Raw genomic sequence first — 21,077 nt, forward strand, 5'->3', positions numbered from 1 at the left:
GATTCTGTCCAGTCGCATACTCACACATGCCAGTGCACTGCAATTTTTGGCAAGTTTCTCCATAAATTGCTGCTTTGCTGTCTCTTCACCCCCATTTGATTCCTCGGCAATTTTAACAGCCTGTGAATCCCTCTTGGATCTGGATTTCAATGTGACATCTGTCAGCTTGAACCTTCCTTGGTTTAAAACCACACTGACACCATCGGAGTTGTGATCTGACTGCTGTGAGTGCAAGTGGGGGTGTTGGGTTAGTTCCCAAGTAGCGTTAAAAGAGCAGTGAGACCATGGCCAGTCTAGTTCACAGTGCAAGTTCAACCCCACGTTCCCTCATCTTGTTATTTTTAGTTCTATTACCTTTGCACCGAGTCAGACATGCGCTTGGCGCTGTACAAACCCTGGGGTTTTTAATCTGAGCGGCTACCCACATTGAGAGCTGACTTGTGGGGTCTCTGTTAAAACCCAAGTTAGCTAACCCAAGTTGAGAACGCGCCTTGAGTTGCAGGGTGGAGGTATCCATAGAGACCTAACTAAAACGTGCTCCGGAAACCGACCTCTGGGCCAAATTCACCCTTGATGTGACTCCGTTGGCTTCACGCTTGGATTTGGCCACCGGTCTCTAATCCCAGAGTCCCTCACTCATTTCAGGATTTGCCCCTTATTCTTTCTGATTAATTACAAACAAAACAAACATTCATGTTGCAAAGTCAAGCCCTCCAAGGTTGGGAACTGCCGGAATGCTCTTGGCCCGTGCAACCGTGATTGGGCCCACGTGGGCATATGCATGGTGCTAGTCTGTAATCACATGATCACCTGCTTTTCCTCTCCCTGCCCCTGCTTGCAGAATGGACGGGGCTCGCTTGGTGAGCAGCTAATCCAGGCCTGGACAAAATACAGCCCACAGGCCGGATCCAGCCCACTAAGCCACCGGATCCAGCCCACGGATGCTGCAGGGAGCTCAGAAACGCAGCTGCAGGGTGGTTTTTCTTTAAAAACTGTGAGTCCGGAAAGGAAGAGGGAAAGCTTTAGGAGCTATTCCTGCTGGCAGCACAGTCCCATTGGCCAGTTTCTGGCCAGAAACCGGCCAATGGGAGCTGCCTGTTTCAATAACAGGCAGCCACGAAGAACAAGGGGCTCCAGAGCATCTGGCCGCTGCCTGTGCGGGGGCAGGGCAGGCAGCAGTGACCTCTCTAAGATGCGCAGCAGCACAGCTTCACGGGTGATTACTCAGCCCTGCCCAGTCAGAGGCTCAGGGGTCACTCTGTTTTCACCGCCACCCCCATGCAGGGACAGGGTGCTGTTATCCCCATCTTAGCATCGTACGGTCAAAGCCCCGCTCCCGCTGAGGACAGCTGCCAGTCGCACCCTTGGGCCTCAAGCCAGGCACTCAGAAAAGGAGGCGTGCCAATCAGCCCCCTTTGATTGAAGCACCTTGCCCTGCATCACGTGGGAATTCGGAAGGATCGAATCCAGGCCTGCCAATCGGGGAGGTTAAAGGGAGCAACTGCACAGGGACCCGGCGTTTCAAAGGGGCCTGGAGCTCTCTGGGCGGGGCTAAGGGCTGACTGCCTTTGACCCCGCCCCTTCTTGATGAGGCTCCGCCCCCTTCCAGGAGCATGGAGTTAGGCCTCCCACACACAGCTTGCCTCTCCAGGTCGACGGTGGCTGTCTGCCTGCAAGACAACATTCAACTGCAAGAACAGTGAGACCGTCCCTCTCTCTTCCTCTGCGCCCCTCCCAACTCTGCCCCAACAGGGCTCCCATGGACCCCTCAGCCACATCCCCAGAGCACCCTCCATTCTGTGTGCTGTGGCGGAGGCTGGGAGCGTACGATCATGTCATTAAACATGGTCTCAGGATGAATATGACCCAGTAGGACATTTTCTGGCATTTCCTGTCTCTTGGGGGCTTGGCTCTGCACGGGCCCAGCAGGGTTCTCTGTAAACTAAGTGCTTGGGCGGCTGCCCAGGAGCGATTCCAATGCTGCCCAGCTGATTGGCAGAGCACCCACAGCCGGCAGGAGGTGTTTCTGTGGGTGGTGCACATGCCTTGGTGCATAGAACAAAATTTATTCCACACGTTAGTGGGAACAGTGAATGTAAGGCTAAAAACTGAGACCAACCACAGAATGGGGACTAACAAGCAAGCTGCTGGAAAGGAGCTGAGCGGTGGGGGTGGGGTCACTAACAATGATTGGACAACGTGGTACAGTCATGGAAAAGGCTAAAAGTATTGGGAGAGGGGTGCAAACAGGTGCTGTTTGTGAGGCAGGGGAGGTAATTGTCCTGTGTTGCTCGGTGTTAATGATCCCTCTCATTTTTTCCCATCCGTGTGTGGATGGTTCGGGTTGGCAGCCTCGGGTCACACGCTTTAGGGTACCCCACCGTGGCCACTACAACAGTCCTATGAACGGGACCCACAGGGCCAGGGCAGCCTGGCACGAGGTGCTAGCAGAAGTCACCCCCCACCCACCCCTGCACTCAGTGCAGCTTTAGGAGCAGGAGGAACCCAGCAGCCTGCTCTGCTCCACCATCTCCCTGCCCGCTGCGCTCTGCAGAATGCCGTGGGAGGTGGGCGGTAGGCACAGCAGGCTGCCAGGTTGCTCTGGCTCCCACTGACATCATGGGGGGGGGGGGTGTCAACCCCTAATGCCACCCCAAACCAGGCCTCCCAGGCAACCCCTAGTGCCGCCCCACACCGGGCCTCCCAGGCAACCCCTAGTGCCGCTCCACACCGGGCCTCCCAGGCAACCCCTAGTGCCGCTCCACACCGGGCCTCCCAGGCAACCCCTAGTGCCGCCCCACACCGGGCCTCCCAGGCAACCCCTAGTGCCGCTCCACACCGGGCCTCCCAGGCAACCCCTAGTGCCGCTCCACACCGGGCCTCCCAGGCAACCCCTAGTGCCGCCCCACACCGGGCCTCCCAGGCAACCCCTAGTGCCGCCCCACACCGGGCCTCCCAGGCAACCCCTAGTGCCGCCCCACACCGGGCCTCCCAGGCAACCCCTAGTGCTGCTCCACACCGGGCCTCCCAGGCAACCCCTAGTGCCGCCCCACACCGGGCCTCCCAGGCAGCCCCTAGTGCCGCCCCACACCGGGCCTCCCAGGCAACCCCTAGTGCCGCCCCACACCGGGCCTCCCAGGCAACCCCTAGTGCCGCCCCACACCGGGCCTCCCAGGCAACCCCTAGTGCTGCTCCACACCGGGCCTCCCAGGCAACCCCTAGTGCCGCCCCACACCGGGCCTCCCAGGCAGCCCCTAGTGCCGCCCCACACCGGGCCTCCCAGGCAACCCCTAGTGCCGCCCCACACCGGGCCTCCCAGGCAACCTCTAGTGCCGCCCCACACCGGGCCTCCCAGGCAACCCCTAGTGCCGCCCCACACCGGGCCTCCCAGGCAACCCCTAGTGCCGCCCCACACCGGGCCTCCCAGGCAACCCCTAGTGCTGCCCCACACCGGGCCTCCCAGGCAACCCCTAGTGCTGCCCCACACCGGGCCTCCCAGGCAACCCCTAGTGCTGCTCCACACCAGGCCTCCCAGGCAACCCCTAGTGCTGCCCCACACCGGGCCTCCCAGGCAACCTCTAGTGCTGCCCCACACCGGGCCTCCCAGGCAACCCCTAGTGCTGCCCCACACCGGGCCTCCCAGGCAAGGGGACAGAACAGGGAGTGGGGGCAAGGCAGTGGCGTACAGGGTGGGGGTGGGTTCCCTGGGTACCGTGCCCTCCCCCGGCTTAGGAACGGTCCTGCCCATGGCCAATTGCCCTGCTTGCTGCATGGAAAAGCCTGGAACAGCCATTTAGAGTAGCACAGGTGGGCTGTGAAGTGTTTACAGCATGGGGGGGGGGGGGGAATTGAGACCCCCTGACCTAGCCCTGGTCTACACTAGGGAGTTACCCCGCTACCAAGCCCGTCATTTCAAAAGAAGGGGCTAGTTACTTCCACATAACAACTCCTGCTTTCCACAGGGAGTGACGCTCATTTCGAAATAGCGGTAGTGTGGACGCTCGGGTGCCGCTATTTCGAAATAACAACTCCTCGGCGTCATTCAGACCAAAGACTCCCCGGTGCTTCCCGGGGCTCTAAGTCGAGGCAGTGTGTCCACATGAACAGAGCCTGCCTCGGACTAATTTCGAGGCTTCCCCGTAGTGTGGACACTCTAGTTCGAAATTATCATTTCGGGAGTTATTTCAAAATAGCTTCCTAGTGTAGACGTGCTCCCTAGAGACCTACCCAGAGCAAGACCAGGGTTTCATTGTGCTGGGCTCTGTGTGCGCCCATAGTAGGGGACAGATCACTGCCTGGGACCCAATGAGACGAGACATACTAAACAGAAGTTACTGGCCCAAGCTGAGGGGGAAGAGGCAAAGCTGGGACTAGAACCCAGGTCTCTAGAGGGGCAGCCCGGTGTCCTATGCAGTCCTACTGCCTCTCAAACCAGTGTTGAACAGTTTTCATGTACAGTCCCTGCAAAGCTGCCTGCCAACTGGCTCAGAGGGTACTGGCATTACCTGTACTGTCCCCAGAGATAAATGCATCTGTAAAAGCAAGGCGGGCAAATACCCAGAGCAGCAGCATGGTGTCGGTCATCACTCCACCTGGGAGGGAGGAAAAACATAAGAGGAGTGAGTAAGCCCCTTCATTTTCAATTTTTACTGGAAAATACCTGGGTTTTACAATAAGAATTATTCAGGGTGAAGGAGGGACTGGAAAAAGATACATTTGCATACATAAATACCTTCTATAAAGGCCAGAGTTAAGGTTGCCCATGTAACCTTAATTCAGCCCCCTGGTGTGTGTGTCCATCATGATACCGTCTGTCATGAAATAATCAGTATATTTTCCACAGACTTCCTGCTCACTCAGGCTATGTCTACACTGCGGCAGTTTTTCGGAAGAGGAAATGCAAATGGAGGGCTCATTTGCAAATCTCGCGCTCTCATTTGCATATTCTCCTCCGATCCCTTTTGTGGAAGAGGTTTCTGCAATAAAAAGCTCTGTGTCGACGGGGCCGTTTGTCGGAAAAACCCCTTTTGTGTGCAAGAGCCTGTAAACTTTTTGAGGAATAAGGGCACTTGCGCAAAATGGGTTTTTTCCGACAAATGGCCCCGTCGACACAGAGCTTTTTATCACAGAAACCTCTTCCTCAAAAAGGATCGGAGGAGAATATGTAAATGAGAGCGCGAGATTTGCAAATGAGCCCTCCATTTGCATTTCCTCTTCCAAAAACCTGCCGCAGTGTAGACGTAGCCTCAGAGAAGGGGAAAGTTAATCAAGATCATCCTCGTCCCATGTGTCATTGACCACCCACCGCCTAAATTCAGCACTGAATACAGGTGTATCAATCCCCCAAGCCATGGTGAATATCTATTGCAGTATAAGCTCAGGCTCCAGCCGAACTCTTTTCCATCTACACACATGGCTCAGTTCTAGGGCCCCCGGACCCAAAAGCAGGAGAGGATCCGAGCCTGAGTCAAGCCGGGACCCAGGGTTCAAGTCCTATTGCTATGCACTATAGACACTGCCCTGTGCAGTCAGAGTCAACCCAGAGTATCCCACAATCCCATGGGCTGACGTTCTCTGCTCTCTGCACACTCAGCTTTGGTGGTGAGTCAAGATTTCCCACAGTGCACCACAAGACAAGGGCGGGAGGGGCTGGGCTCTGGGAGGGTGCTGGACAGTCTGGGATTTGGGAGGTGGGACTCGGGCCTGAATAAGGCCATGGTGGGCAACCGTGGCCCAAGGGCTGCCTGCGACCCATTTAGGGTTACCAGATGGTTTCAGAAAAAATACGGAACATCCCCCACCCCCCCAAAAAAAAACCACCAGAAAAATTCTGTTGAGGGGGGGAAAAAAGGGGGAGGGAGACCAAAGTTGTTGGGGGGGGAAGGACCCCCAAGAGTTATTAAGCAAAAAATAAATAAATAAATAAATAAAAACAGTATGGCCCCTTTAATTGCGTGCAGAGTCAGACTAGGGAGAGGAAGAGGAGAGGTTGAGCACTAAGACCCAGGGGAGACATTGCATTTTTTTGCCAGTGGCCATCTTTTTTTTTTGATCGAGCCAGAAGGGAGCTTCCCTGCGGAACCAAGTAAGCAGGAGGGCCGGGGGGAGGGGGGGCCAGAGCCCAGGGGGTGTCCGGAGGCCGGGCCCAGTTTCTGAGTGTGTCGTAGGGTTGCCAGGTGTCCGGTATTTTTGCCTTCTGGCTGGGGAAAAAAAAATTTTTACCAGACAGGAGGCAAAAACACCGGACTGTCCGGGTCAATACCAGACACCTGGCAACGCTAGAGCCATTGGAGTTCTACATGAGGCCAGTGAGACATTGTGTTGACTGTTGCCCGATTCTGCTGGTTTCCATTTACGTCATTTTTTTCCCCTACCAGTGTTACTAAAGTGACCCACCCGTGGAGCCAGGGCAAGCAAAGTGAGGGGTGTGTGGCTTGCTCACAGTCAGTGTTGTGCACACCCGGCACTCCCTCTGCAGCCAATCACAGCGCTGCTACGGTGCAGTCAGCACCCCCCGCACATTCTAGGTGCACAAGTATAGTGAGCAAAGCGACCCTCCTGGTAGAACGTCTTGGTTACGCCCAACTAGTGAGCCACTGAAATGAAGGAGGCCACTCACGTGGCCACTCATTAGCCTGGATTGCCCATTGCTGGTGTAGAAGCTGCAGCCCCCGGTTGAGACTCAGGGTTCAACCATTCCTGCCTGGGGGTGACATAAGACCCTAAGCCTCCTCACCCCAGGCTTACACTGCAGTTTAGACAGACCCTACATGTTTCCCTTTTGATAACGGATCGAGCCTCACAAATCTGGCCTCCTTTGAGCTGTTCTGTAACTGGTGAGCTGAGGCACAAAACTGTCTGTCAGGTGCCGAAAGGAGGGGCCAGCTTGTTGGTTTTGCTTGTTTTCGGTGTACTTAGCATTCGTTATTGCAAATATCGTGCACTGCCCTAGCCCACAGGAGCCCCGGTCCCAGACTGGGTCACCGTTGTGCACGGTGCTGTACAATCACAGGGGCACAGTGCATGTCCTCTCAGTGTTGGCTGCCGTTGTGCGCCTGCAATGGGTCTGCAGATCTGGCCCCCGGCAACTTGGGTCTAGCCTCTACAAAAGGAGAACACCTCAGTTGTAAGCTGGGAGTTTGCCCTTCAGCACATGAGAACTGGAGAGGAGAGGCAGGGATAGAACCCAGTTCTACAGGGCAGCTAGAAGGGTTTTATCTGGGACATCATCCCTTGCCTTATTCGCTGTGTAACGCCAACAGGCGGAACCAAACCTGGCACCCCTTGTGCTTAGTGCATGCGCCTCTATCGCTTGAGTTAAAAGCCAGCTGGTGCTCCGCTAAGGCCATAGAGGGGACTCCTTCTCTCTGTATGTGGTCTCAGGGCCGCTCCATGGGCCAGTGCACCACATGCAGTAGGTGTGTAGGTTACAACTGCACAGCTTCAGCTTCTGCAAGAAATGATCCTACAGACAACGTCCCTAGGGGCCGCAAGGCCCGGGATCCTCCTGTCTCTGCCCCTGGCTCTGCCCCGTCCCCAAAGCCCCCGACGCCCTCCCCGAGGGATGCCAGGAGCAGGCAGAGCGGAGCAGGGCCAGCTGTGCTGCTGCTACCCAACCCCACGTTCCCCTAAAGCGCGGAGGCCCTGAGAGGGCGACCACCCTGAATCATCCAATGGCTCTGCAAACAGCCACCTTTGCTACATCACCCCGGTTTGTTCCCAGAGCACCCGCCTTTCTGTGCATTGACTGAAGCCAGGGTCCTGGAGGGGAACACCGGGGATCCAATGTGCACTAAGGACCTTTCTACTCATCTCTGGCAGAGTGTGTGTGTGGCGGGGAGAATGGGGGGTTAAAAGGATCTAAATTAGCGTTCAGGGGCCGACGGCGTGAATGAGAATCTGGGTCTGGCGGTGCTGCTGTAAAACTGGCGCTGGCGCTTGCCAAGTTCTGCAACTCTCCCGAGGCCGGGAGAAGGGGGTTTGGATGCAGGGGCTCGGTTCTGGACTGTGCCTAATACCCCCTTCCCCGCCCAGGATGACTGGCCTTTGGCAACAACCAGAGAGCCCCGCAAAACGAAGCCAAAATCTCCCAGCTCCATGGAGAGTGGGAAGCAACCCCTCACGCCGTGAGCTCAGGACGGCCGGACTTCTTTTGGGGGTCCGAACCCGAGAGGGGGTTCACTGCGTAGCGTGTGTGCCCCAGAACTTTGTGTGCCCCAGACAGTAGCTAGAGCCACGGGAGTGGCGGGGGAAGGGAGCTTCAAATGGATTTCACAGCCTTTGCAGGGAGAGGCCTGACAGGGCCGGCCTTTGAAATTCTGCTCACGCTAGAGGTTCTCTGCTCACAGGCTGTGAATGCCGAGCGCGGACCAAAGAACTTATTATATCCCCGGCCTTTTCTCAGCGCCACTTGGCACAAAGAGACCTCCCCGTCTCCCCTGCGGCTCCCGATGAATACATCTCGAAGACGTTTTCCGAGGGCTGATGCTGGCCCTGCCGTGTGATTTCCCCTCTCTGCTGACCGCCTGGCTCAGTCCAGCTTCATCGCTCTCTGCAGCCAGCAGGGAGAGGGAGGCTGATGCTGCGGATAAAGCACTGGAGAGTCAGGGCTGGGATGGCATTCCCTGCTCTGCCACAGACCCTCTCAACGGCCTTGGGTAGGTCAGGGTATGTCTACACTACAAAGTTAGTTCGAACTAACTTAGTTCGAATTAGTTAATTCGAACTAAGCTAGTTCGAACTAACGCATCTAGAACTAAAAACTAGTTCGAACTAGCGTTTTGCTAGTTCGAACTAGTAAGTCCACATTGAGTGGACTCTGAACAGGGCTTAAGGATGGCCGGAAGCAGTGCCAGCAGGGCATAAAAGGAGGACTTAGAGCATGGAGATGCTGTCTCAGGCTAGCCGAGGGCTGCGCTTAAAGGGTCCCGACCCCCACCCCGGACACACAGTTCTAAGGGGTGCCCCGCTTGCAAAGAAGTTCTGGCTTGGAGTGCCCTGAGTGCCCACACTGGGCACATCACACCACTCGGCCATCAGCCCGGCTGCACTTGCCGCAGGCTGCCATCTGGGGAGAGGGAGTAATTGGGGGGCTGCAGGAGAGCTTCCACCCCCAGAAGCCCGCAGAGCCAGCCCAGTCCTCCCCATTGGGGGCTCGTACCCCATTCCTCCCTCACCTCCTTCCACTTACCCTTCCCTAGCCCCCCTTCTTATTGATGTACAAAATAAAGATAACGTTTCTTCCAACATTGACTCTGTCTTTATTGAACAAAACTGGGGGAGACTGGGAAAAGGAGGTGGGAGAGGGGAAGAGAAAGGCTGGAAGAGGGGAGGGCAACTAACATGATCAGGGGTTGGGAACAGGTCCCAGATGAAGAAAGGCTACAGAGACTGGGACTGTTCAGCTTAGAAAAGAGGAGACGGAGGGGGGACAGGATAGAGGTCTCTAAAAGCAGGGGTTGGGTGGAGAGGGTGCATTCATAAAAGTTCTTCATGAGTTCCCATAAAGAAGGACTAGAGGACACCAAAGGAAAGGAATGGGTAGCAGGCTTGAAACTAGTAAGAGAAAGTTGTTGTTGTTGACAAAGCAAATAGTTAACCTGTGGAACTCCTTGCTGCAGGAGGCTGTGAAGGCTAGAACTAGAACAGAGTTTAAAGGGAAGTGAGATAAAGTGATGGAGGTTGGGTCAATGGAGTCCTATTAGCCAGAGGGTAGGAGTGGTGTCCCTGCCCAAAGTTTGTGGAAGGCTGGAGAGGGATGGCACGAGACAAATGGCTTGGTCATTGTCTTCGGTCCATCCCCTCCAGGGTCCCTAGGGTTGGCCGCTGTCGGCAGACAGGCTACTGGGCTAGATGGACCTTTGGTCTGACCCAGTACGGCCATTGTAAGCTCAGGGCTCAGTGTTGGGGGTCTCAGTGGACCCCCTTGATTTTCATGCACACCTGGTCCTGGGTGGCCAGGCTGGCAGCTCTCCTGCCCTAGACGGCCACTTTTCTGTGCCTAGTGCGGAGATCGTGGACGAGGTCCACGATGTCCGCACTAGCCCAGGAAGGTGCCCGCCTCTTGCGGTCCAGGGCAAGCTCCCGGGAGCCGCCAGCCTGGTCCCGGCAAGAGGGGGTGGGCTGGGGGGCATCGGGTGGGTGGCTCTGTGCCGTGCCAGGTGCAGGGTCTGCTAGCTGGGTGCTGGCAGGCTTGCACCTGGCACGGGCACCGTAGCCAGCCCGTGCCCCTTTAAGGGGTCCGGGGCTGGGAGGGGGGCATAGAGTTTCCCTGGTGTTGGCCAGAGTGGCCACCAGGGAAACCTGGGGAGGGCTAGCCTCCCACTAGTTCGAACTAAAGGGCTACACAGCCCTTAGTTCGAACTAGCTAGTTCGAACTAGGCGTTAGTCCTCGTAAAATGAGGTTTACCTAGTTCGAACTAAGCGCTCCGCTAGTTCGATTCAAATTCGAACTAGCGGAGCGCTAGTGTAGCACCTATTAAAGTTAGTTCGAACTAACGTCCGTTAGTTCGAACTAACTTTGTAGTGTAGACATACCCTTACTTAGTCTCCCTGAAGAAACAATGGGAAGAACAGCACCTCCTAGAGCTGTTGTGAGGATAAATACACCACAGCTTGTGATGGATCAGGTAAGTATCTTAGATGTGGGGCACATAGGGAAGGACTAATCCAGGGTCCGTGTTCCCTATAGGCGGAACGCTGGGGCGGCCGCCCTGGAGAGATTTAGCTGCCGCCCAACTGATTAGCAGAGCACCCACCGACTCCCACAGCTGGTGTTTCTGCCAGTGGTGCACATCTGAACATGCCTCGGTGCACACAACAAAATGTATTCTGCACAGGGATGGAAAACTAGAGAGGGAACATTGCCCAGGGTCACCTCTTCCCCGTCTGAATGATGTCCCCAGGGGGCATAAAGTCAGGCTCCGGTATCTTAGATCTGTGGCCCATGGATCAAGAATTCAACCCTGGGGCATGCCTCTCCCATCCCTGGGCAGCACTGGAACCAGCAGGAAGGCTCCAGGCTGGCTCTTAGCAGCAGCGTGGGGAAGTTTGAGGGCACTGGCTGGACATAGCTGCTCCTCTTCGCCCCGCCAGTGTGTGATGAGATGCCGGGGCCCCGGCAGGCTGGAAGCAGAGGAGTCTGGCAGCTGCTTGGCTTGTCCCCAGCTTTGCCAACTCCTCCTTGACCCTCATTTCTTCAGCCCCTCTCCTGCCCCTCCACTGCCCCGAGCCAGTTCCTTCCTTCTCAGCAGCTTCTCTCCTTGTTGGAGGGTCACCTGCTCTGCCCCTCATTCAAGGCCCTCCCCCCCCACACACACACCATGTGAGGATTAGTCATCCTGGATCACAAGGTGCATTGTCAGCCTGCAGGAAACCAGAGCAAAGAAGAGACAGGAGGTGGCTTTCCAGGGACTTGGCTGCAGAGTGAGTCAGCAGCAGCACCTCCCGACCCTGGCCCGTTTCCAAGGAGGAGGGGAAGAGAAGTCCCCCTTTCAACAGGCATCCACAGCGTCTGCCCCACACGTGCACCGGCCTGCGCACCCGCGGGTGCAGAATCGCACGTCGGCACGCACCTCCTCTCCCCCATGCATGTGCCCTCACGTGCGGCTGCTTCTGTGCACACCGCCAGGGCCTACACGCTTGCCCATGCACCCACATGCGTGCACTCCCGTGGGCATACACACATGCCCGGACAGGCTGTCCGAGGACGGCTGCTCGGCTTTGCAAAGACCAGCCTGCCCTTTCCACGCAGCCTGACGAGAGCTCCCATGGTATCTTCGAAGCACGTCCTGCCCCGTTGCCTTAAAATTCCAGCTGCCCGGGGCAAACAGAAGGGGCTGGTTTATATGAATCCTCCCCTTTCCTGGGCTGGCAACTGATGACTTGCCTGATCTCGCGCCTCCCACCAGACTAGACCAGGGGTCGGCAACCTACAAGTGGAGGACTGCACGCCGCCCATCGGGATTCTATATGGGGCCCACAATTCCTCTGGTTTCCATCCACATGGGGTTTTTTCCTGCTGGTGGTGCTAAAGTGACCCCCAAGCCAGAGCGCATGAAAGAGGGTGCAGGCGGGTTATGCACAACATTGAAGGTGAGCACCGGGGGCTATCTCTGCAGCCAATCCCAGTGCGCCTACAGCTCCATGGGCCCATTCTAAGGACTCAAGCGCAGTGAGGAAAACCGCCCCGTTCCGGGAGGCCATCTTGGTGACCCCAGCCTTGCAGCCCCCTGAGATGACGCAGGGCCACTCCCGCGGCCCCTCACGCGCCTCGGTTGCCCGTCGCTGGAATAGACAGATGCCTGTTTAAAACCAAGAACTCCTCTCTCCGGGAAAAACGGAAACGTTCCAGTCCAGCCTCATCAGGATTCTTTCATATTCAAATTTGGCTTGGGGGGGAAGAAAAAAACGCTGCAGGCAGCCCATTTCCCCCCGGAAAGCATCCACTGGGAAGAAAGAGCCTTTCCCAGGGGTGCGTGGTCTGGCTGGTGAATTTTCCACCCACGCCCCTGGACAGCTGGTTGTGCCTACGGGGGCGTCTACGGTGCAGCTGGGGATGAGCCACCCAGCTTGGGGAGACAGCCAGTTGTTAGCAAAGCAGGCGCTTGTAGTATGGGTGGAGTGTGCAACAGGAGTCGTACACCTACTCGTAGGGGGGTGGAAGTACCCACAGCATGAGTAGGAGGCCGTGAGGGTGTCCGCTGGAGGGCTGGGTCCTTTCTCTGTGGCCCACTGACCAATCCCCAGTTCTTAGGGAGTGCTTTCCAGCCCCAGACTACACAGACTTGCCCAAGGAGGGCTGCTTCACTATCTCCATCTTACCGAGAGGGGAAACTGAGGCACATAGCAGGGCCAGGAGAGCTACTGAGAGAACTCAGGTTTTCGGTATCCCTCTATCCACTGGGCTACTGGTCTCCTCTGTTCTTCTCAGAAAGCAGAGCTGGCTCTAATCCACGCGCCTGCCGGGTGTGGGGCACAGCCCCTTTAGTGGCGCCAAGACCACGAAGAGAGAGAAGAACGAATCCGGGCTTCAGCCTGAGCAGCCAGCCAGCTGGCTTGACGCTCAAGCTGTAGAGGCTCACGCACTAAGCTCCTGAGGTCCCAGGTTCAGTTCCACCTGCCAATGTTACAGCTCCTCTGTCCGGCACTGGGCTGGGGGCAGGGAGGGAATTTCCAGTGTGGGATGCACCAAGGGGGGCAGAATGTGATGGCAGCATCCGGGAGCCGCCTTGACGGCAAAAAGAAACTTGGCAGCAGCCTCAAGGAGCCGGAACAGGAGGGAGTCAGCTTCTCCAGCCGGTGACTTAGGGCCTTGTGGGTTACCCCACAGGGGTGGACAGTGGAGCTCTCTGTTCCAGCGGGGCAGGTGTCGCCCTCTGACAGCTCCATCTCCATGGACTTCCTTTCCCCCCATCCGCCGGCACATCTTGCTTCCTTCCTCTCCGCTTGCATTCAGCAGAGGAGTCTGCCGCTCCCAGGACCCAGCGGCTCGGATCCGGCTGGCGGAGGGCCTGTGTTTCAAAAGCCAACGGCTGCCGCTCCGAGTCACTGGCTCAGAGAGCAGGGGATGCCCGCTGAGATCCAGCGCTGTCGAGAGAGCAAAGGGCGTGGGCTTGGCCAGACGCACGTCGCCTCCCGGAACCGGCACGCACCCCACCGAGTTGGGCTTGTCGCTCAAGGCCACGCTAGCCACGGGCGACCTGTCCCACTTAGGCCACGAGAGCAATGGCGTGCACCCGCCACTCCAGAGATGGCCCAGGAGGGCTGATAGTGTGGGCACTATGAACCGGAGCCCAGGGTGAGCTTATAGAAGAGGAATAAACCCGATGGGCGGGGAGAGCTGAGGTTTCCATTCTGAAACGCGGTCAGGGAGCTCCCGGAGGTCCAGCAGTCAGCTCACACAAGTGCTGTTGCTCTTGTAATAGCTCCTGGAAGCACGAGCCAGGACCGGTGCTAGGTGCTGTACGTTTACAGCGCCTCAAGACTCTCTGTTTGCACAAACAGAGGGCAGGAGGGAAACTGGGACAAGGAGACGGGAACAAATTAGCCCACAGTCCTGCAGCAAGTTGGGGCAGAACTGAGAACACACCCGGGTCTCCTGACTCTCAGGCAGTCCCGTGCTCCGCCCACTAGACCGGGCTACCTCCCAGTCGGAGAGCGGTGGCCTCATTGTCAGCCTGTTTAAAGGCTTTTTCCCTTCATGCTGGTGCTCGGCAGGGCTCTGCCCGGTCCCTGGTGTCCGTTACAGCAGCCCAGAGGCTGCCCAAACTTACGCTTCACTTGCCTTCGCCACCCCTTCCCCCCGGGAACCAGCGAATGTTCAGAGAACCAAGTAATCTGACCTAGTCCCCAGTCCACCCCCTCTGCAGGCTGCTGGGAGCAGAGCTTGCGGGCCAGCTCCCCAAAAGCCATGGAGGCCCCTTGCACAAGAGGGATTCGAAGGGAGGGGGCTTTTACCCCCCGCAAGGGGCTCCTGAGTGCAGTGGAGGGTCCTCTGTCCCTGGCTGGCTGTGACCTTGAGCAAACTGCTTAGGCCAAAGTTGCACCTGCTCCCTATTCAGTGGCCTACCGAAGCCACCGGATGGCTCGGCAGTGCTGAGCACCTGTCACAGCGCCCCCTGCAGCGCTAGCGGGGATGGAACCCAGCAGCCAGAGCATTCACACTCACGGGGCAGCTCTCAGTCATGTGAGCTAAAGGAAGAGCTCCGTTCACTGGCAGCAGTGGTAGGCTGTTCTCCCTCACAAAGGGAAGGAAGGAGGACATGGCACACGCTTTCCGGGTGTGTGGTGCATTCCTACAATCCTGATAGAAGTCAACGGGAGCGGCGAGTGCTCCGTGACCATGGGAATCCCGCTAGGTGTAAATCTCAACTAGTGGGCCGTTGGGGTCTGGTTTGCATTTACATAAAGGATTCTTTATGGCAGCGGAAGGGGGCTGGCTGTAGTGAGGTTCTGTTCCCCGCTCTGTCATTGATCTGCAGGGTGTCCTTGGGCAAATCTCAGTCCTTCTCTGCCTCAGTTTCCCCTCCCATTCTTTGCCTTCATTCACTTGCAAGCTCTTCAGGGCAGCCACTGTCTTGTGGCCACGTAAAGCCCCCGGTACAAGGGGGTCCCGATCTCAGTTGGGGCCCCCTAGCTACTGCTGACTTGCAGATCCTAACAGAGTCAAGATTTCCTGGATATTTGTGAGACGTCCAGCCTGGGAAGGGTCCGTTTGCTCGGGACAGGATGTCAGCAGCGCCTTCTCTCTCACCTGGCTCTCTCTGTGCTGAGTCAGCCCTGCGGGGGCCTCCGGGTTGGGAGCGTTGGGCTGGTGAAGGGCAAAGAGAGTCAGCCTGGAGAGTGAAGGAAGGGGGAAAGCCAGGATGCAGTCTGTGGGAGGGGAGGGGCTAACGGCAGCATGGGAAGATCTCCTTCACATGCTTGTTCACACTGATATGCACAGTCCCGTGGAAGCACACCCGTGGTCCTCCCACACACACACACACACACACACACACTGTACAACTGCATGCATACGCCCACGTCCTTCACCATTTGGGTGTGTGCGACCGGTGGAAGTAAGCCGGTCACCCCGGTACGGAGCACCAGTAAGCAACTGGCTGCTACAGCACATACAGGCTCCAGCCCTGGGATTCAGAAGGCTGGTACTCGGGGGGGCTGCATTCTCAGTCCTGAGCACCCCCACACATCCCCAACCCCCTGCCCTGAGGCCCCTTCCACACACCCTATTCCTGCCCTGAGTCCCCCATTACTTACACTAAGCCCCCTCATGCCTCCCAAACTCCTACTCTGACTCCTGCACCCCCCATTCCTTGTCATGAGCCCCCGCTCTGACTCCTGCACCCCCAGCCCCACACACACATCGACCTTCTGTCCTGGGCCCTCCACATTCCATCCCATACTTAAATTTCTTATAGGTACTGTCTTAGGGGACTACAAGGGAGGTTGCAATAGGACAGTACCCGTAAGAAATTTAAGTTACTTTCACCCCAGTGTGTACACTTACATACATAAACACACACCCTAAGCATATACACATGCATGTATACACCTACAGGGACACAACTGCCCACATAGATGCATATGTCCATAAAAATATGCGCATGCACACACACACAGAGGCTAAAATCCTGCTGCTTTATATCAGCTTGCCTAGTGGGCGCAGCTGCCGAATAGAAACAGGAGACAGGTGTTCTAATCCTGACTCTGCCACTGGTCTGCAGGGTGACCTTGGGCAAGACACCTCATCACTCTGTGCCTCAGTTTCCCTGTCTGGACAGTGGGGAATAATGCTGCTGATCTTTGCAAAGTGCTTAGAGATGGGAAGCTCTCTAGAAGAGCTAGGCCTGCTGATTATTACTTCACAGGCTCCCTGCTATGCTGGGGAGCGTAACCAAGTTTTCTATGCCCCCGGTTTATGTGCTAGATCTTGTTCCAGAAATCTCTGAGCAATTTTTTTGCATGGGCGGCAGTTCTGTGTGCTGATTGGGCTGCGAGCAGGATATTGGCCCCAGATTGAGAAATACTGCTTTTGGTTCAAGTGCTTGGAGCAGTTTTCTAAGAGCCCCGGAATACTACTCCTTGGCAGCAGAAATGGGTCTTCTTCCTGCCGGGGGAAATGACTATAAAGACAGTCTCCCACATGAATCCATGAATATGCGCTTGGGATTTGAGAGGGCATCCCCATAACAACCCAGGGAGCTAAAGGAGTATTAGCTCCATTTTGAAGAGGAAGAAACTGAGGCACAGAATGGGAATGGGACTCACCTGTGGTCACAGAGCTACCAAACTGGGCATGGAACTGCGCAGTCCTGTGACCCTCTAGCAGAGAGCAACAGGAGTTTGTTGCATTAACTCAGTAAAGATGAGGGAGCACAGTGTGACCCTTCTCAGACATGTCTTCAGCAGAAAGGGGCTTGGGGTATGCTGGGATAAAAGCAGGGAATGCCTTAGTCCAGCGACAACACAGGAAGCTTGAAGTCATAACTCTCATCCCTGTTGTGTCTCGCAAGTGTCTGGGTGCTGGGCAGAGCTATATGCAAATAGAAGAGTGCTGAAATGCAGCCACTTCTGGGTTGGAGCACAGTGGCCTCATATAACTGCACAAACAGAACCATTTCAGGGAGGAAGTGAAGAAGGAAACCACATCCCATTAAAGCCTCTGGCAGCATTTAATCAGGCAGAACATCATTATCCAGACTGGAACTTGGCCTGATACCCGAGTTTGTGATTTAAAATACATTAAGAAGTTCTTATGCCTGTGTCTTTCTGGAATGAGCAAGTTCAACTCTGCACTCCTTTCCCCCCTTCTTCCCCTCTCCCCCCACCCGCTGCAGTGTGTGGTACTTGGTATCAACAAGGCAGCTCAGGAGAGCATTTAGACTATACTCCTATCGTTTGCTTTTATTCCTCTCAAAGCATTGTATGAATTCTCATTTCACCAGAAGGGGAAACTGAGGCACACACTGCTGCGGGGAGGGGGGGGGGGAGTTGCCCATCAATACACAGTAGCAAAACTAGGGTTATGTCTAGACTGCTGCTTTTTTTCCGATTTTTTTTTCGGAAGAGGCTTTTCCGAAATTTGGCCCGTCTACAGTGGGCCAACTTTTGGAAAAACCTCCTCTTTCAGAAAGCTCTTCTTCCTTGTGAAGCGAAGAAGACAGGGCTTCCGAAAGAACGCGTCTGCTCTTCCTCAAAAAATGTCGGAAGAGCAGACGCGTTCCCTAGGTATCCCGGAAAAACTCCGTAATCTAGACATAGCATAGGAGAGAGCTCTGGAGTTCTGACTGCCATTCCACTCTAACCACTAGACAGCATTCCCCTCCCAGAACTGGGAATAAAACCCAGGAGTCCTATTGGTTCCTCCCACTCTTGATATGTTCCCTGGGAATTTAACCAAGGAATCCGGATTTCCTGTCGGCCCCAGTCTAACTACTAGACCATCTTCAGTGGAAAGGGAACTTAAGCATCCTGCCTCCTACTCCTCTAGGCCAGGCTATCCGTCTTTACAAATGCACTAAGAAGCAGACAGAAAACTGGAGTCACTTATACAAGTCCAGAGAGCTTCTGAAATATGTGGAACAGCCACAAATCAGTGCCCAGTTTTCCACCCTTCCCGCTGCTTGGCATAAAGATTCAGGGAACCTCTGACTGCAAGAAGGAAAAGCGGCAGGTTCCCATTTTTGGTTGGGTGTTCTTGGCTGGTTTCAAAGCACTGGAGTAGGAAGAAGTCCGGTATCCCGCCTTCCGAATGCTAGAACCAGCTCCAGCTCTGCAGCAGCTGGCGTTGGCTGTTCAGCTGCTTCCAGGGTGGGTGGTAAGATTTGAACCCACCACCCTACTTTTCCCAGGCCAAAGCTCACGGGCAGCCCCTTTGTCTTAGTTCCTTCACTAGCGTCTTTCAGTCCCATCACCTCGTCCCAGCTGTCACCTCCCCTTCCACACTGCTGGTGCAAGAGCCTTCTCCACCGCAGCCCGGTGTCCCTCTGTTTCGCACCTGGATACCTCCTTACACATCTTGGCTAGAAAATCCCCCTTTCCCTCTTCGCTTGCTGCTTAACGTCTCTCTCTGGCGGGGATGGTTTAGCCCTTTCAGGGGCAGCGCTTCCAAAACAGGCCGTGGACGTTAAAAAAAAAATTGAAATCGGGAACTGACCCTGTATTTCCCGCAAGTAGCTTCCATGGGAGTAGAGAGGCGGGAGAGGGGTGTGTGCACAGGATCAGAGATCTAGCATCGTGCTGACTCCGCATCATGTCTCTAACCCCCAGCCGTAGGCAGGTGGCTAGAGAGAGGGGGTTGGCCCCCAGCACTGTGGCAGGAAGGGTACACCCATGGGGTGGGTTCCTTTCTGCCTCAGCTGTCTGGGAAGGAACAAGGACCAGATTAGGAACAAGGCACTGAATGCTCCAGGGAAGAGCTGGCATCCCCTAGTGCTTGGGTCATTAAAAACCAGACTGGACAGGGACTGATCCTGTTCCACGGCAGCCCCCTAACTGCAGGCTGCAGGCCTAGCGTGGTAACTCCGCAGTCGGTCTGAGCCAAAAGCGGGGAGGGGACCTGTGCGGGGAGACGAAACCAACCTCCAGGGAGGGCTGTTGCTTAATCCACAGCTGGCAGGTGCCCAGATGTTGCAGTGGCCAGCGCAGTACAAGAACCCAAAGCCTAGATCCCGGGATACCACACACTGGGGGAAAGTTCTGTTCCAAACTGGCTTCTCCCTGGGATGGACTGAGTTTCCTCCATCTTAACAAAATCTCCTTGCAGTAGGCCAGGTAGCATTTAGTTAGTAGCCCCAGATCATTGGGATGGGAGTTGGGTTCTACTCCTGGCTCTGTCGTTAACCTGGGGGGAGTCATGTCTCAGTGTGCCTCAGTTTCCCCTCACCTATTTAGCCTGCCTGCGCTGCAGGACGGGGCCTATCTCTTCCTATGTGATGGCTGTGCTTTTAAGTGCTCTGAACAAAAGGAGGGATTTGATCCTAAAACAGGGAGACAGTTTCAAAAAGAGCAAAAACTTTTGTAGCAAGACAAATAGTCATCAATTAACTGGGGATGTTAAAATGTGTTTAATTACGTAACCAGATAACTGCTGTATACATGGGGGCAGCAGTCGGCTCTCAGGGACCTGGTGCGCACAGGGAGCTGGTTTTTAAGCCACTCCCCACACATACCGGGAGCCTGCATGTAATTGTGTACACGGTTACACTTTCACATCCCTACAATTAACCACAGGGGGGAAAAGGAGATGTAATTAAAGGTCTTAATTCCCTCACCAGTTTGGAAACAGAGAGCTGGTTTGTACTGGGACGTCCATCATCATAGCTAACCCCTGGTGTAGACCACTCTAGGTCTACGGAAAAATTCTCCTTATGCTCTGGCTGTCACCTCTCAGAGGCAGTATTGCTGGCACTGAGGGGAAAACCCCTCCATGGACATAGGTAGCATGAGCATTACACTGGGAAGCTGTTTAAGCGGAGACGTGCCGTCAGGAACACCGTCCTATTGGAGCAGAAAGCTTGATTCTGCAGCGCTCCCTGGCAAAGCTGCCATGGATTTCAACAGGCTGAGGATCAGGCCCAATGTTCCCTCTAACTTTTTCCACTCATGTGTGGAATAAATTTTGTTTGGTGCACGAAGGCATGTGTAGATGTGCACCACCAATAGAAACACATGTGCTGTGGGAAGCGGTAGGTGCTGTGCTAATCAGCCTGGTGGCATTTGAATGTCTCCTGGGTGGTCGTTCAAACGCTCAGCTTACAGGGAACACTGGTCAGGTCTGTTAGCTCCACAGGGCATAGGGTGTGTTTGAAGGGTAGTTCCGGCTGGCTGCATCACAGACCATAAACATTGTTGCCCTGCCTGGGGTGGGTTAGTCATGAGCTAGCAGCTGCGGGGGTGTCATTGCAACTGACGCGCTATATGGGCTTGGATACGGCTGCTCTTCTGTGCTTCTCCGTGGGACCCACTCAGGAAACTGCTGGGTTTTGCTTTGCAAATGGATGGAGCTAAGTCAGCCCCCTTCTCCCAACTCAGTTCCCTGCAAAGCTGCTCTCTAGAAAACACACCAGGCTTCTGCTGCAGAGGGGATGCAAAGAGCATCTTATGGATTTCCAGGCCGTTCGATTCCTTCCCACCGACCCGCTGCATAGCACAGACCAAAGAACCCCTGTGTCAAACCCCCCAAGCAAGCTCACCCGGTGCTCAGTTGGCCTCTCCGCTGCAGCCATGCGGGTGTTTACCCTCCCTGCACCCCTGGGGAGCAGCCCTGTCTCCCATTTTACAGGGGAGGAACTGAGGCACAAGGTGGCTGGAGTGAATTGCCCAAGGTCACATACAAAAAACCAGGTCTCCTGAATCCCAGCCCAGTGCCGGCACCGCTAGCCCGTCCTTCTTAGGAAAGCTACCCGCTCTTAGAACATCCCTCCCCCCAAATCATTGACAGTCTCAGCGAAAAGCCCCGGGAGCGAGTTTTATTGAACCCCCGACAGCTGAGGCCCTAATAAATCTGTTACTCTCTAAAAGGGGCCACAGGCCTCCTTGCTGTTCCTGCTTCATTATAGACAGTCTGGCCGGGG

The 21,077-nt window shown here is 55.6% G+C and overlaps 1 protein-coding gene across 1 annotated transcript in view; it reads right to left on the reverse strand.

Annotated features, from left to right (window-relative positions):
• The window catches only part of BCAN (brevican), a 66,333-nt gene that overhangs the window by 43,443 nt on the left and 1,813 nt on the right, over positions 1-21,077 (reverse strand). Inside the window, exon 3 of the mRNA XM_006113895.4 lies at positions 4,506-4,592. Coding sequence (XP_006113957.2) covers positions 4,506-4,584 — 79 coding nt within the window. The 5' untranslated portion in view covers positions 4,585-4,592. The remainder of the gene's footprint in view (positions 1-4,505; positions 4,593-21,077) is intronic.

The sequence above is a fragment of the Pelodiscus sinensis genome, chromosome 24 (assembly GCF_049634645.1).
Source record: "Pelodiscus sinensis isolate JC-2024 chromosome 24, ASM4963464v1, whole genome shotgun sequence".
NCBI lineage: Eukaryota > Metazoa > Chordata > Testudines > Trionychidae > Pelodiscus > Pelodiscus sinensis.